Below are 18217 nucleotides of genomic sequence, written 5' to 3'. Positions count from 1 at the left end.
AAATACAAAAAATTAGCCGAGTGTGGTGGCAGGCGCCTGTAGTCCCAGCTACTTGGGAGGCTGAGGCAGGAGAACGGTGTGAACCCGGGAGGCGGAGCTTGCAGCAAGCCGAGATCACAGCACTGCACTCCAGCCTGGGCGACAGAGCAAGACTCTGTCTCAAAAAAAAAAAAAAAAAAAAAGAAAATTTAAAAATTCTTTGAACTGAATGATAATAGTGACACAACCTATTAAAACCTCTGGGATACAGCAAAAGCAGTGCTAAGAGGAAAGTTCATGGCATTAAATGACTAACTCAAAAAGTCTGAAAGAGCACAAATAGACAATCTAAGGTCACATCTCAAGAAACTAAAGAAGCAAGAACAAACCAAACCCACACCCAGAAGAAGAAAAGGAATAACCAAGATCAGAGCAGAACTAAATGAAATGAAAACAAACAAACAAAAAACCCCACAAAAGATAAATGAAACAAAAAACTCATTCTTTGAAAAAATAACAAAATTGAAAGACTATTAGTAAGATTAACCAAGAAAAGAAAAGAGACGATCCAAATAAGCTTGATTAGAAATGAAACAGGAGATATTACAACTGATACTTCAGAAATACAAAAGATCATTCAAGGCTACTATGAACACCTTTACACAAACAAACTAGAAAACCTAGAGGAGATGGGTAAATTCCTAGAAATATACAACCTCCTAGATTAAACCAGGAAGAAACAGAAACTATGAACAGATGAGATTGAAGCGAGACTGAAATGGTAATAAAAACACTGCCAACCAAAAAAATTCCAGAACCAGACCAATTCACAGCTGAAGTCAGCTGAATTCTATCAAACATTCAGAGAATAACCGGCACCAATCCTATTGACACTATTCCAAAAGATAGAGAAAGTGGGAATGCTCCCTAAATCATTTTGTGAAATAAGTATCACCCTAATAACAAAATCAGGACAGGACATAACAACAACAACAACAACAACAAAAACTACAGACCAATGTCTTTGATGAACACAGCTGCAAAAACCTTCAACAAAATACTTGCTAACCAAATCCAACAGCATATCAAAAAGATAATCCACCATTATCAACTGAGTTTCATACCAGGGATGCAGGGATGGTTTAACATATGCAAGTCAATAAATGTGATACACCACATAAACAGAAGTAAAAACAAAAACCACATGATCATCTCAATAGATGCAGAAAAAGCATTTGACAAAATCCACCATTGCTTTATGATAAAACCCTCAGCAAAATCAGCATAGAAGGGACATACCTCAAGGTAATAAAAGCCATCTATGACAAACCCACAGCCAACATCATACTGAATGGGGAAAAGATGAAAGCATTCCCCCTGAGAACTGGAACAAGACAAGGATGGCCACTTTTACCACTTCTATTCAACATAGTACTAAAAGTCCTAGCCAGAGCAATCAGACAAGAGAAAGAAATAAAGGGCAACCAAATTGGTAAAGAGGTAGTCAAACTGTCACTGTTTGCTGATGATATAATCATATACCTAGAAAACCCTAAAGACTCATCCAAAAAGCTTCAGAACTGATAAGTGAATTCACTACAGTTTCAGGATACAAAATCAACGTATGCAAATCAGTAGCTCTGCTATACACCAACAACAACCAAGCTGAGAATAAAATCAAGAATTCAACCCCTTTCACAATAGCTGCAAAAAAAAAACAAAAAAACAAAAAAACAAAAAAAAACTTAAGAATATATTTAACCAAGTAGGTAAAATATTTCTACAAGGAAAACTACAAAACACTGCTGAAAGAAATCATAGATGACACAAACAAATGGAAACAAATTCCATGCTTGTGGATGGGAAGAATCAATATTGTGAAAATGATGATACTGCCAAAAGCAATCTACAGATTCAATGCAATTCCCTTCAAAATACCACCATCATTCTTCACAGAACTAGAAAAAAATCCTAAAATTCATATGGAAACAAAAAAGAACCTGCATAGCCTAATCAAGACTAAGCAAAAAGAACAAATCTGGAGGCATCACATTACCCAACTTCAACCTATACTTGAAGTCTGCAATCACCAAAACAGCATGGAACGCATATAAAAATAGGACAGAGAACAATGGAACAGAATAGAGAACCCAGAAATAAAGCCAAATGCTTACATTCAACTGATCTTTGACAAAGCAAGCAAAAACATAAAGTGGGGAAAGGACATCCAATTCAACAAATGGTGCTGGGATAATTGGCAAGCCACATGTTGAAGAATGAAACTGGATCCTCGTCTCTCACCTTATACAAAAATCAACTCAAGATGGATCAAAGGCTTAAATCTAAGACTTTAAACCATAAAAATTCTAGAAGATAACATCAGAAAAACTCTTCAAGACATTGGTATGGGCAAAGACTTTATGACCAAGAGCCCAAAAGCAAATGCAACAAAAACAAAGATAAATAGATGGAACTTAATTAAACTAAAAAGCTTCTGCACAGCAAAACAAATAATCAGCAGAGTAAACAGACAACCCACAGAATGGGAGACTATTTGCAAACTATGCATCTGACAAAAGACTACTACCCAGCATCTACAAAGAATTGAAACGAATCAGCAAGAAAAACAATCCCATTAAAAATGGAAGGATCAATATCGTGAAAATGGCCATACTGCCCAAGGTAATTTATAGATTCAATGCCATCCCCATCAAGCTACCAATGACTTTCTTCACAGAATTGGAAAAAACTACTTTAAAGTTCATATGGAACCAAAAAAGAGCCTGCATCGCCAAGTCAATCCTAAGCCAAAAGAACAAAGCTGGAGGCATCACGCTACCTGACTTCAAACTATACTACAAGGCTACAGTAACCAAAACAGCATGGTACTGGTACCACAACAGAGACGTAGATCAATGGAACAGAACAGAGCCCTCAGAAATAATGCCGCATATCTACAACTATCTGATCTTTGACAAACCTAACAAAAACAAGAAATGGGGAAAGGATTCCCTATTTAATAAATGGTACTGGGAAAACTGGCTAGCCATATGTAGAAAGCTGAAACTGGATCTCTTCCTTACACCTTATACAAAAATTAATTCAAGATGGATTAAAGACTTACATGTTAGACCTAAAGCCATTAAAATCCTACAAGAAAACCTAGGCAATACCATTCAGGACATAGGCGTGGGCAAGGACTTCATGTCTAAAACACCAAAAGCAATGGCAACAAAAGCCAAAATTGACAAATAGGATCCAATTAAACTAAAGAGCTTCTGCACAGCAAAAGAAACTACCATCAGAGTGAACAGGCAACCTACAGAATGGGAGAAAATTTTTGCAATCTACTCATCTGACAAAGGGCTAATATCCAGAATCTACAATGAACTCAAACAAATTTACAAGAAAAAAACAAACAACCCCATCAAAAAGTGGGCAGAGGACATGAACAGACACTTCTCAAAAGAAGACATTTATGCAGCCAAAAAACACATGAAGAAATGCTCATCATCACTGGCCATCAGAGAAATGCAAATCAAAACCACAGTGAGATACCATCTCACACCAGTTAGAATGGCCATCATTAAAAAGTCAGGAAACAACAGGTGCTGGAGAGGATGTGGAGAAATAGGAACACTTTTACACTGTTGGTGGGACTGTAAACTAGTTCAACCATTGTGGAAGTCAGTGTGGCGATTCCTCAGGGATCTAGAACTAGAAATACCATTCGACCCAGCCATCCCATTACTGGGTATATACCCAAAGGGCTATAAATCATGCTGCTATAAAGACACATGCACACGTATGTTTATTGCGGCACTATTCACAATAGCAAAGAGTTGGAACCAACCCAAATGTCCAACAACGATAGAGTGGATTAAGAAAATGTGGCACATATACACCATGGAATACTATGCAGCCATAAAAAATGATGAGTTCATGTCCTTTGTAGGGACATGGATGAAGCTGGAAACCATCATTCTCAGTAAACTATTGCAAGGACAAAAAACCAAACACCGCATGTTCTCACTCATAAGTGGGAACTGAACAATGAGAACTCATGGACACAGGAAGGGGAACATCACACTCAGGGGACTGTTGTGGGTGGGGGGAGGGGGGAGGGACAGCATTAGGAGATATACCTAATGCTAAATGACGAGTTAATGGGTGCAGCAAAACAACATGGCACATGGATACATATGTAACAAACCTGCACATTGTGCACATGTACCCTAAAACCTGAAGTATAATAATAAAAAAAATGGACAAATGGTATGAATAGACATTTTTCAAAAGAAGGTATACAAATGGCTAACAAGCATATGAAAAAATGCTCAACATCACTAATTATCAGGGAAATGCAAATCAAAACTACAATGCAATACCACCTTACTCCTGTAAGAATGGCCGTAAGGAAAAAATCAAAAAATAATAAATGTTGGCATGGATGTGATGAAAAGGAAACACTTTTACACTGCTAGTGGGAATATAAACTAGTACAAGTGCTACGGAAACAGTGTGGATATTCCTTAAAGAACTAAAAATAGATCTACCATTTGATCCAGCAATCCCACTACCAGGTATGTACCCAAAGGAAAAAAGTCAATACATGAAAAAGACACTTGCACATGCATGTTTATAGCAGCACAATTCACAACTGCAAACATATGGAACCAGCCCAAATGCCCATCAATCAATAAGTGGATGAACAAAATGTTATATATATAGACACACACACGCACACACACAGACACACACACCATGGAATAATACTTGGGCATAAAAAGAAATGAAATAATGGCATTTGCAGCAACCTGGATGGAATTGGAGACCATTATCCTAAGGGCAGTTACTCAGGAATGGAAAACTAACATCGGATGTTCTCACTCATAAGTGGAAGCTAAGCTATGAGGATGCAAAGGCATAAGAATGATACAATGGACTTTGGGGACTTGGAGGAAAGGGTGTGAAGGGGATGAGGGTTAAAAGACTACACATTGGGTATAGTGTACACTGCTCAGGTGATGGGCATACCAAAATCTCAGAAATCACCACTAAAGAACTTATCCATGTAACCAAACACCACCTGCTTCCCAAAAACCTATTGAAATAAGAAATAACAATAATGGCTATGATTCGTATGTGTTCTGATAATGTGTTCTGAATGTGTTTGTATGCATTAGGCCCACACTATCAGCACACATGCAGAAGTCTGTGAATGGAAAGAAAATATCCTTTCCATTAACTTATCAGAAACACAAAAAATATCAGACATCAGAAGACCTTGCAAGATGAACGTCCTGGATTCCCTTCTACTGCCTTTTTCCCACTTCGCATTTATCTTGTCTTCTCTCTTCTTTGTAGCTTTTTCTACCCCTCTGAACTCCCTCCTGGGTTCCAGTTCCATCCCAGAAGCATAGCTGAAGAAGAATTCTAAGTTTCACCTGTCTCTCTATCCTAGTGGTCATGGCAGGCCCTTACCCTGGGCCCTGGGGGAAGAGGTGGGTGAGGTGGGGTTGAGAAGTCCTTTGGGTTCTTCACACTGGAACTTCTATGAGATGAATAGACTTTTCTCTACATATTATTGACTGTGTTCCATAGCTTAATGGCATTTAATATGCTAAACAAAATATCTGCCTCCTATGGGGTGAGAAAGGGTAAAAGAGAGAAGGAAATGCCATTCTTCTACACATATTCTTGGTGGTGAAATATAAGCTATAGTACTAGGGCACTTGAGTGGAGATGGAACTCAGATGCTTTTGGACAGCTGAGTTAGACAACTTCCCTCTCTATGTGTTCTAATTTGAATTAAGATTAGACATGTTAGGGGACTGGTGTGAATTTCTTCATACACATAACCTGTTTGCATCTGGTGGTTTTCCTGAGGGCCAAGAGCCTCCCAGGAGAAAAATATTTAAACTCTGTTGAGATATGTATGCCTACCTGACAGAGCTATGCCTAACTGACAGAAAATTGGGGAAATCAGATTTTAGGAGGTGCTTCAGAAAAGAATTCACCATTAGGGAAGAATATACAATGAGTGGGATGAGTAACAGGACCTGAAATGATAGGGAAATATTGGTATGGGTAGGGCAAATAGTCCAACTTGTCCCAACCCAACCACCCTCATGGAATAGGCCTGTGAGTGTGTGTGTGTATGTATGCATGTATGTATGTGAGAATTTTTTTTAATTACAGAACTTTGGGACCTAGTCAGCTTTGCTGTGGGGACTTCCCCACTCCAAACATCTTATCTTACCTGGAAAAGACATCTTTCTCTTGGTAAATGAAAGAAGATACATATCGAAAAATCAATATGGACAATGATGGTGGTAGGCGGTGTAAGTGGTACTCGGGGTGACAGTGTAGGTCACTTTATTTAAATAGTTCCAATTGGGGTCTGGGCTTCAGAGTTAGGTCTGGACTAGCTGCATCATTTGAGTGCAACAGCTTTATTGCTAACCACTGAATACTGGGGCTCAAATAATTTTGCAGAAAGACTTTTCTTCTTCCAATCCTGGCAACTGAGTGAAATTCACAATAACCATTCAGTTTGCTTCCTAAGAATAAAAACACAAAATTCTAGATTTACTGGTGTTAATGCCACCCAGCCAAAGAACATCAGGGATATTATCAGTAGTTGAAGAAGTTGGGTTCATTACTCATTGCAACAAGGAAGAAAATACACCATTGGGGAACCTTGGGTATGCTAGTAAGAGGATGTTAGAACTTATTATAGGATTTGGGCTTATGTTAGCTGATTTAGGGGAGGGTTTAGGGAAGTAGAGCTTTGCTCTGGTTTGGGTCCTGTCAGGAACCAAGGGTATTTCAATGACTGGGAATATTAATAAATCTTATATATAAGACAGGAAGAATGAAGTAAGGCTTAGCTATAATTGGTAAAGAAGCAGCAGTCACTCATATTAACCAGGATAGGGAAATGTTTAGTCATCTTTTTGATTTGGACAATATTCATGTTTTTATCTTGATTCATCATGGTCACAGAGTGGCTTTGTATGATGTTGATATTCTGTGAAACTGTTCGTGTTCAGTAACAACAGCAAAAACAAAACACCAAAACCTAGCTGTGAGTGTCAGGCCAGCTTCCAGATGTCTGTTTCACTGGTGACATTAGCGAAAGCAGTTACATTCTAATTTCAACAACTTCAAACATGGCAGGTATTCTTTGGCAATAGTGGTAACAGTGGCAACTAAGTGGAATCCTTCATAGAAATGTTTGGTCTGAGAAAAAAATGCAGTCAAGTAATCACTTCTGAAGTGATTCTTGGCTACTTAGTATCCTCTTAAAGATCCTGGAAATACACGGGCATCCAATAACATTGGATTTCCTGTTACTAAGCAGGTAAGAGCTTAAAGAATCCAGGCTTGAATATTAAGAGTTAATGAGGCTGGGCGCGGTGGCTCATGCCTGTAATCCCAGCACTTTGGGAGGCTGAGGTGGGTGGATCACCAGGTCAGGAGATCGAGACCATCCTGGCTAACACGGTGAAACCCCATCTCTACTAAATATACAAAAAATTAGCCGGGCGTAGTAGCGGGCGCCTGTATTCCCAGCTACTCAGGAGGCTGAGGCAGGAGAATGGCGTGAACCCACGGGGCGGAGCTTGCAGTGAGCCGAGATCGCGGCACTGCACTCCAGCCTGGGCGACAGAGCGAGACTCCGTCTCAAAAAAAAAAAAAAAAAGGAGTTAATGTAAATCCTGGGATAATGAAAAGGGCCTATGATATTTGAATTACACATATGTACATCAAATCATTTAAAGAATGTTAGAGAACCTTTCTTTCATATTAAATCATTCATATATAGTTAGAATTTTTAAAAAATATGTCTGGTGTCTGTTATTTGTAAAAAAAAAAAAAATCATTATAGTGGATATCTCCTTTTGGCTGCCCAATATCTATCTTCCTCCTTCCCTAGAAGAGGACCCAGAGTTTCTTTTGGGAAACAATCCTTCCCCATTCCTAGTTACATGTTTGGGTGGTACCCCATTCCCAGCCAATCAATATATCTCATCTCCTTGCTTGCTGGGACTGGTTTAAGAATAAGCACTTAATCTAGCCTTAAGCCTATTTATCTGACGAAAGTGTTTACTTCAGAGATAGGCATATCACCTGAACTGATCCAAATGAAGGTAAACTTCAGGACTTTAGCCCCAAATGCTCTATTTAGTGATATCAGAATGTAAAATTGAGAATGCTATAGCCATTTTGTAAACCTAAAGAGAGCCAGCCTAACGACTGAGGCAACCTAGAGGAAGCAATGTGGAGAAAGGAAACCTGATGATGTTTCTGACCTCTAGATGCAGCTGGATCTACTCTAGGTTGTTAAGAAATCAATGCCAAGTCCAATGTCATGAAATTTTCCCCTTACGTTTTCTTATAAGATTTTTATAGTTTTAGGTCTTATGTCTTTGATTCATTCTGAGTTAATTCATGTATATACATTTAAAAAGTAAAGCAAGAGTCCAATTTCATTCTTTCTCATGTAAACATCTAGTTTTCTACAGCCCTTTTATCACAAATCAACACTAACTGGCTTTAGGTTAGAGAAAGTTATCCAAGAAAAACTTGCTACTTAGATCTAACTTTTCTGTTAAAAACCTTGATCATTTATGTCACTGTAAAACAAATTAATACTAAATATCCACTCAATTAATTTATTCCTTTCAAAGATGCATTTGGCAAATGGTCGTTTTTCTAAACCTAAGTGCTTGCTATGTAAAGCTACTTTATTTAGGAAAGTATTCATACCTAAATATCAAACTACTGGGATAGTTTTTTTGTTTTGTCTTGTTTTCCTGAGAAAGCTTTCAAGTGGTAGCTGGTTTTTGAAATTTTAAATTGATGAATGACTTTTGAAGTACTTGGTCATCTATAGGTACAGGCAAGAAATAGTCCCCATAGGATCTCATGGACCCGAGAAGGGGAGAAAACCTATTTGAGGAGAAAATCTAAAAATAGTAAAACCCTCAAAAACTTTCACCTTTCCGTACTTTCTGGAAAAAAGAAGACACTACTATTTTCAAATCAACTGTCAAATGAGTAACTTTGGTATCATTAATTTTTCTTGCTTAAAACTATAAAATAGGCCCAGTTTCAAAACTTTCCTATCAACTCAACATTATCATTCATAAAGCTATTCCATAATGTATAAAAAATTAACGCTTCAAGTATTAAACATTTCTAGATTATTGTGCAGCAAATTCTCATGAAACAGATATCTTATTTCTTCCCATTAGCCAAATAATTAGATTATGTACTATAATCAAAATATAAACTACAACAATATTGTGGTAAATACAGTACATTCTTAGTTCAAAAGATATTATTTCTTGTCAAATTGATAATCATACTCATCTAAGTTGAATGGCTATATTGGCATACGAAGACTGCCACCCTTTAAAAACTTTCTAGTCTATTCCATTTTAAATACTATCCAATATCCTTTAATATTAATATACCACCAAATTACTTTATTTTTTTCAAGTCACTTTCTTTGTAGAACAAAGACAAGCACTTTACAGCTTGTAAAGTGACTAATCTTAATGTTGTCAAATTAAGTTAAGCAATTTAATGCAATTACTAAATGTACCAACTTCTTAAAAAATTGTAGCAATTAAAGAAATTGTTTCACTGTCTTTTATAGGGAACATAAATAGCTTGGTTTATCTTTTATAATGAACATAAATAACTTGGTTTAAGCCAAGTTGTTTGGGCAGGCTGGCTTTTTTCTTTTTTTTCTTTTTTTCAGAATTCTGCTAGATATCCTGGAAGTCATAGTCAAATCCAAGTTTTTGTTCATAGCTTGCATTCAATCAAATTGAACAGTACTTGCTATTGTAAAGTTAGATTTCCTCCTTTCTCTGATTTTGAATTCATACTGTTAAAGTACTGGACATTCTTATTTTTGCTTTATTGCTACCATTGTCATTGTTAATGGTGGCTCTCACCATAGGCAAAACAACATTGATAAACTTGGGCAGCTTTCAGATTTGCCCATTTCCTGGACAAGCAGTATATCATACTTGCTAATGAAAATGCAACTCTGAGTCTCCTGAACTTGTTAGAAATTAGGACGGTCAGGTGACAATGTTTGGCTTTGGACTATTACTTTCTCTTTAGGAAGTGAGGACATTGAAATAAATGGACACTGTTTCCTTCTAGTCTTAAGCTGAATAAACAGGTGATCAAAACCAAAACACCTGAGTAGTAAGATTTACTGATTCACTGTAATTATTCATTTTCAACTCTGTAGCTCATTTTTTCATTGACAAATTGAGGTTATTAATTCACTCTTTTAGTTGTAGATAAATGATAAATATATTAATTAACTCATGTAATCATAAGAGGAAGAAAGAAAACAAAGTAGGGCAAAGTTGTGGATTTCACTTCAACTATGGTGTCAAAAGACCCTTTTCAGAGACCCAAGTAGATTGTTAGAAACCTTAAGATGTCCCCTAGATTCTTCCCAGATTCTCTTTATACCTTTTGCATCCTTATTATTAACAGCTGCCCAAAAAAGATATTCCCATCAACCCCCTGGAGCATGTAAATGTTTCCTTATTTGGAAAAATTGGTCTTTGGAGATGTGATTAAATTATCTTGAAATAAAGAGATTGCCTTGGATTATCAAAGTTGGCCCTAAATACTATTACAACCTCTTTATAAGAGACACACAAGGAAAACACACACAGAAGAGGAGAAGACAATGTGACCACGGCGGTGAGACAGAGACTGGAGAAATGGAGCCACAATTCAAGGGGTGCCAACAGCTGCCAGAAGCTGATGAGGCAAAGAGTGGATTCTCCTCTAAAGCCACTAGGGGAATGTGGCCCCACTGACACTTTGATTTTGGACTTCTGGCCTCCAAATGAAGCCACAGTTCAAGGCGTGCCAACAGCTACCAGAAGCTGGATGAGGAAAAGAATGGATCCTCCTCTAAAGCCACTAGGGGGAGTGTGGCCCTACTGATACTTTGATTTTGGACTTCTGGCCTCCAGAACTATGAGAGAATCAATTTCTGTTGTTTTTAGCTACTGCTTTTGAGGTAATGTTACAGCAGCCACAGGAAACTAATATACCCACCCAGTGTTACTCCCTGTGATTGAATTCATGATATTTATCACAAGTTGTAATTATTTGCTATTTTATTTATCATCTGTCTCACTCCCCTATGTAAGCTCCACGAAGGTAGGGCCATTCACTGCACACCCAGTCTCTTAGCATAGTATTTGAAATATCTTATGTTCCTAGAAACTATCTGTTAAAAAGAATTAGTGGATAAATGTCCCCCATAGATAAGTCTTGTAAGACAGAGACCATGTCTATTGATCACAATTGTCAAAGCCTCCAGCACACAGCCTTACAAGAAACTGCTGTTGAACTAAGTTTACTGGTCTAGAAATCAGGAAGTCTGGATTCTAGACACTGTACTGCAATGTATAGCTGTGCCATGGCCCCCACCTCTGTTTCCTTTCCATCTATTATTTGGCTTAGAATGTTCAAGAAGGTTTGTTCCTTATCTGCTCTTCTTATCCTTGATAAGGAGCAGGTCCAAACAGCATTCATTTTCGCATCCCTTACATAATCCATAATAGTTGGCATATGATAGGACAACAAATGTTTGAGGTTTTTGGGTGAAGTGGAATGATACTGGGCTTTAGACTCAAATATAAATGAAACTCAACATTGCATCCTTGAGTAAATTCCTAATCGACTCTGAATCTCACTCTTCTCAAATGAAAGGAGACTAACCCTTACCTCACAGAATCGTGAACCTGTGAGCCACTCAGCCTATAGCAGGAACTTTATGAGTGGTACCTGATTAGCATTAACCTATGCCATTGACCTAACTCAACCATGAGTGCAGCATCAGATAAGAATTCCTAACTGGTGCCATAAGACTTTGGCCACGCCATTTAACCTTCCTGAGCCACAGTTCCTTAGCCAAAAATTGGCAATAGTACCTTCCATGTAAGAAGTGGCTCTGATCTAGAAACTAAATAAAGTAACTTGATAGTTACACTTAAGCGAGTGCTAGTCTCAATAAGTTATTATTTTCTACAAAAAAACTTGGCTTCCTAGGGTCTTCTGAAACAATGAAAGGGTCCAGCAGACCCTCTTACTGCCTCAACGAACCCAAATTTGGGAACCTTGTAAGCAAAGGCCGCGTGAGGGTTCCATGACTCCATGACTGTATCCCTCAGGAACCTACCAGTTATCAGTGTTTACCACGAGGAGAGACCAAACCGATGTGACAGGTACTCTAGAAGAGTCCAGTACCTGGCATAGCCCTAATCCACGCTGAGCTTAGCTTTTTAGTCGGCAGAGGTCATGACCTAAGAAGAGTGCTGCTCACCGTTTGGACAGCCCACCATTTCTCCGGGAGTCCCGCGGTTGCCCGGGCAACGCTACGTCACCGCGTATCCTCCCGCGCCCGTCGGCGGGAAGCCTAGAGAGCGCAACGCGCAGGCGCCCAGTGGGAACCAATGGGCGCGGCCGTAACGCAGGTGGCGCTCGGCGCTGCTCTTTCGCGGGCGGATTCTGGGGTGGGGCGGCGGCGGGAGCGCGCCCGGCTTTCCTAGGCCGGAGGGCGGTTGGTGGTGGCTCCGCGACTGGGCGCCGCGTCACGTAGGTTACACACACAATCACTCCCCAGGGACGGCCCGGAGTCCGTCCAGGCAGCTGCGCCCTCCCCAGACGCGGGCACCGCGGAGGCTGGAGCCGCAATGGTGCTGGTCGAGGGCGGGAGATGGAGCTGACCAGGGGCCGGAGGGGCTGAGAAGAACCTGCCCAAGTCTGGGCCAAGCACGAAGCCCTTTCCCACCCGTCGGGCTCTTGGGTTCCCGCCAGCCGATTTCCAGCCCTCAGGGTCACGCCACTCGCTGGAAACCCTGAACTCTGTGCCCCCCAAGCCCTGGGCCCCCTGCGGGAATGTTCAAAAATGAGTACCAGGTAACCCGAAACGGTTCTGCAACCTGTCTATACCTTTCTCCTCTTGGGTGAGGTAGTCCGTGATCGGGGTGAGGATAAAGTGCACCCTCTATCCCCATAATAAGGTCTTTTTCAAGGTTAAGACAGAATTAATGGGTGAATGCTGTTGACGCAGAGAGAAGGAAAAAGTTACCAATGTCTAGGCTTTTGTTCACTCTCCAACTCAGTGTTTCTTAAGATGAATTAATTGTCTGTGATTCTACCTAAAATGGAGATCTTAAGCCCCACTGAAACCTCCTGAATCAGAATCTTGAGGGCAGGGCCCAGAAATCTTGAGTTTTAACAAAGCGCCTTGGAGACTCAGTATTCATGCAACACTGGTATCTCAGAAGCGATTTAGAAGAGTGAATGAGTGAATGCATGCATTGTTACATCAAGAAAGAAAATAAGCACTTTGGCTATGTGCTGTTTTATTTTTCCAGAACTGGGAGTCAGTGAATCTCAGACGTTGGAGTACATCAGGCTTTCTTGGGGTGCTTGTAAACATGCAGATGTCCTGACCCTCATCCCAGATCTGGTGAATCCGAATCTCTGGATGGGGGTCACTTGGTTTACCTTTTTAACTACTTCCCCCAAGTGATTCCTTTGCAGGGGGTCCAAGGATCACACTTGGAGAAACACTGCTTCTGGGTCGTCCTCAGTCACTTTGAGTATCCTAGAGCGTCTCGACCTGCTTTCTTCACCTCACTGGACACTTCCCTTCCTGATCTCCTCTCCTCACCTCTGCAAGAGGTTACACTCCTTGTTTACAGTCTGTTTACCATGCTAGTCCTGCTGTTCTGATGAACGTTTGTTACTGTATCTAATCAGTTCTCTACCCGTCTCCACCTCTTTATTGCTTCTGCCTTTTCATTCACCTAACACTACTTGCCTCCTTATGAGTGCTCTCGGAGTAGTCTGCAGTTCTCTTTCTTCTGTCCTATTCGTTATCACTAATTGGGCTAGAACACTTTTAGAGAGTTTGTCTCACTTCTTATAGGTAAAATATATTATCAAAAAAACGTGCCCACTACAGGAAACTTGGAGGACATGGGAAAGCAAAAAGCAGCAGGAAGAGTTTGCTGTCTCACCGAGTATGAGGGCTTTTGTCTTTTAAAACAACTAGCTGTCTCAGATTTAAAATTCATAGTGAAATATGACCTGCCCTCACAAGCTATAGTAATTCTATCCCATATACACTTTGCACGTAATACTGCATAAGGAAGAAGACATTAAATGTCTTACCTTCAAGTGATTGCGTGTTAAAATTCAGAGGCAAAAATATCTTTATATTACTGAGAAAAATTAAAAGCTGGAAATTCCTTACAGAAATTAGATTTGCTCGTATATTGTTTATAATTCAAACCGTATTTAGTCCCCATATCGGATTCTCATTTTTTGCAGTAAATTCTTCCTTAGAGATAATTATCTTATTTAATTCCCTTTCTTAAATAATTAAAGCTTGTGGACATTCAGTAATATCTTCAGTGTGCTTACATAAGTGTGTCCTTCCATGTTCTCATGTTTACAATGGGGAACCAGTAGGCTGTCTGTAGAAACGATATTTGATTTCTCTTATACAGATTTTATAGATCTTCACATTAATTTGCATTACATATATAAAAATATCTTGTAGGAATGTTCAAAATAGGACTTCCCAAATCTCTCCCAGGCCTTTTTATTGACCAGTACTAAACTGTTTAATTTCTCTTCCCATTTTTTGAATAAACTTTGATGGTGCTGTTGAGCCCCTGCTGTGAGCTGAGTATTGTGCTCGAGGTTTAATGTTTAGTATCTTATGTAATCCAACAACCCATTTTACACATGGAGAATCAAGAAATTAAGTAACTCCAAGGTCAGATAGTTAAAAAGCCAGTACTGGAGCCTCAGTCAGTATGAATAGAAAGCTTGTATTCAGAGATAACTACCTGAATGTATTGGCCTGATTCAAGAATTGGGTTTAAACCCTTCAGTGTGGTTGCAAACACAGTCTGTAAAACATAAAATGTTTTGCAAGAATGATCTGTATGTGTCAAGTAAACGAGTCCCCCACTGAGATACTGTAGGGTTTGTATGGCACAATTTATTTAATGTTTGTCATGCTTTAAAAACAGATTCTTTAAACCATTAATCCAAGGTGACCCAAATCAGAATGGTTGTGGTTTAGATACAATCAAGGTATAAAGTAGGAGTAATAACAGGGATAATGTTTCATCCCAGATCAGCTTAACTGACAGATGCGGGGAACGCTGGTTATAGACTGTGTGGTGGATAATACTTCCTCGTTAGCATTGTCTTTTAATATTTTATTTTCATTTTTTAGGGAGGTGCATTTGTTGAAATTTTCAGTGCTCAAGGAAAAAATCCTGGAGCAAAATGGAAGATCCTTGGTAGTCCATCTGTGATTTGGAAAGTAAGTATTAGAAATTAGAGCCACATAAATCGGGGGAAGAAATGTGAGTGAAGGTTATAGAAGAAAGGGCTTGATCAAATTTCAGAGCTGTTTTTCCTGTTCTTTCACTGCAAAACCCTTTCATGGCATTGTTGGCTACAGCTGTCCTGGACACCACTCTTCAGTTGTCTAAGACTTTGGCACACAAGTCATAACCCTTCTATGTACTCCATGCCCTGCTGTATATCATTTTAGATGACTTCAGTATCTGTAAGAAAAATGGCCCCAAGTCCTGGGCTTCTCAGTTTCTTGATTTCTTCATCTTTAACAACCTCTTCCACTCTACTTCAGCATTCATCCCTACTGTATTACCCTGCTCCCTATCACCACAAACTATAGGACCTCTGAAGTTACTGAGACATTAAAATGTCCCTTTCTGACCCCAATCTTTATTCTTAAGGTCGCTTGCTCAATTACTCCACTCTCTTCTTCAACTTCATTGGGAACTTTAGGCCATTGACTGTTCTACTTTTCCTGTGTTTTGTTTTGCTTTATTTATTGATTTAATTAATTTATTTATTTTATTTGTCTCCCTTTTCTCTCCAGCCCAGAATCCATCATCCATAATTTCAGCCACTTTCCAGTCCACACCTTGAATGTCCTTGCTCTTTGTCCTTTCACCATGCCTCCGTATTCTAGTTCCCAGCAAGTCTCAGAATAAAAGTACTAAGGCCTGAGCCTGCTTTTAAGTTATTTGAATATGGGATTTTTTTTCCCTGTAGATCTGAAGTTTCAATTTTATAGTAGAAGCCAAATAAAATATCCTGTGATAACTACAGTTTTCATTTTGTTCTATAGGAGTTTGATAAAGAAGTTAAAAGTTTTGTGTTTGTCCTGGAAGGCAGCAGCCAAACAAACAAAATTCAATTACCGAAGGATAATAAGCAAATCCGTAAGTAATATTTTTAATATTGAAACTTAACATTTTGTACTCAAAGTTATGCTTTTATGTCTCATAAACAGGCACATTAGTATGACTTCTACTGACATCTGTTTATGTAAGGTGATAGAATTTTTTTTTTTAATTTAGAGGGCAACTAACTGTATGCTAGGCACTAAGCTAGGCCTTTAAAAAAATACATTCTACCTCACCATCTTCTAGAAATCTAGTAGTATCTTAAAGAAGATTTAGAAGAGTATTTGGCAGCCATTAATTATGATAATAATAGCATTTATGGAGCACTTACTGTGTGCCAGGAGCTTTGTAAACATTTAATATTTATGAACTCTTTTAATCCTCATGATAGCTGTTTTACAAATGAACAAACTGAGATTGGTTCCTCATCAGGGCTAAGCTTTGAAATAAAATCAGCATTCATAAATTACAAGAAATTAATTTGTGAGAAAAAATGTATCAGAAATAAGATATAAAGCATAATTTAGTGACATGTCAACTCATATACTTATTACCTTTTAATATTAATCACAATTAAAGTATATATATGAATATGTGATTTAACAAAGACCCATAGAATCTATTTCAATTCTTGTTTACTTTAGAAATTAAGATCAGCATTTCAAAGCAGAAGAAACCCTGAGAGATAACCCAGATTTATCCGAAGCCCAGTTATTAGCAGAGATAGGGTTACAATTCAAGGCTCTGCTACTAAATTAGACCTTGAGTAAACTGATTGATTTAAGGAATATGATTTATCAGAATGATTAACTAGATTTTTCATCAACTGCATCCTATGTTTTAAATATAAATTTCAGGTGATTTAGCAAATATAAATAGTTTTTTTTACATTCATCATTTACTTATTCCTTCTTTCATTCATTAGAACATTTATCAAATACCTACCATGCATGAAGCTGTATAAAAAGACCTGTTGTTGGTACCTGATTTTATTATTTTAATTCAGTTTTCTAAACTTATATAGGTTCTGTGCTTTATGTGCCATTTCAAGCTACTACATGCATATTTTAGATTTCTAAGACATAAACTAGCCATAGAAGTTATAAGTGAAAGATGATTTATTTGAAAGTGGTTTGCCAGTGTTTCTTTCTAAACTAAGAAAGAGACTGGAAAAAAAAAGAAGAGATAATCATCATTAAAGATAGTTTTTAATTTACTGCCACTTAAAGATTATGCTTTCCTAATAGTTTCTGCGTGTGTGTGTGTGTGTGTGTGTGTGTGTATGTGTGTGTGTGTGTCTGTAATAGGAGGTTTTTTGCATTTCCATATATATTTGTACTTATAAATGAGGTGAACTAAGATGATCCAGGGAAACCTGCCTGAAACTGTGGTTTCCTCTTCTTGCAAGAGACACAGGACATCTTTTTAAGGACATTGGTTTTGTAAGACATATAGATACATTTGACTTTCAGGAACATGACTTTGTTCTAAGCCAGTGTTAGTTCTTTTGTTTTTTTCTTAACTTATAAAGCCCACCTGTATTTTCATTTAATGCCTTCAGTATCTATGCACATGGTTACCTTATTAATAAAATCAATCACTTTTAGTAATCTTTCTCATTTGATTCTGAGATAGATTCCTCCTCTACTAAAGACTGAGTGATTAAATACAAGCTCTGCTTTTCCATTTTTATCTGAGGTTTTTTTTTAAGAAACAAACCAAGTTTAATGTGTCATAATTACTTTTTTAAATGGAAAGATGATGGTTTTAATTGTAAAAAAACAGAAAAATCTTTTAGTGTTATTTCTTGTACAATACCTTATAATTAAAAGTTAATCTGGCTTTTCTATGTCATGTGTAGCACTGTAACAAATGGAACAGTTTATATAGTCTGCCCTGCACTAATGCCTTTAAGGTTATTTGGAATTTTTGAT

General features: G+C 38.2%; 1 protein-coding gene across 7 annotated transcripts in view; it reads left to right on the top strand.

The window, feature by feature from the left end:
• Positions 1–12564: 12564 nt before the first annotated feature.
• The window catches only part of CFAP20DC (CFAP20 domain containing), a 303292-nt gene continuing 297639 nt past the window's right edge, over positions 12565–18217 (top strand). For 4 of the 7 annotated variants that reach the window (XR_009213033.1, XR_009213034.1, XM_058437106.1 and 1 more), the window contains exons 1-3: positions 12565–12957; positions 15299–15388; positions 16226–16319. Coding sequence is in view for 5 of the 7 variants with exons in the window: in XM_058437106.1 (XP_058293089.1) it covers positions 12937–12957; positions 15299–15388; positions 16226–16319 (205 nt within the window). In the remaining 2 variants the exon portion in view is untranslated. The remainder of the gene's footprint in view (positions 12958–15298; positions 15389–16225; positions 16320–18217) is intronic. The other 3 variants (XM_058437109.1, XM_058437108.1, XM_058437107.1) reach the window with 1 other exon arrangement.

Source organism: Hylobates moloch, unplaced genomic scaffold (assembly GCF_009828535.3).
Source record: "Hylobates moloch isolate HMO894 unplaced genomic scaffold, HMol_V3 SCAFFOLD_4, whole genome shotgun sequence".
NCBI lineage: Eukaryota > Metazoa > Chordata > Mammalia > Primates > Hylobatidae > Hylobates > Hylobates moloch.
The sequence above is the reverse complement of the archived record's forward strand: the minus strand, read 5'-3'. Positions and strand labels throughout refer to the sequence as shown.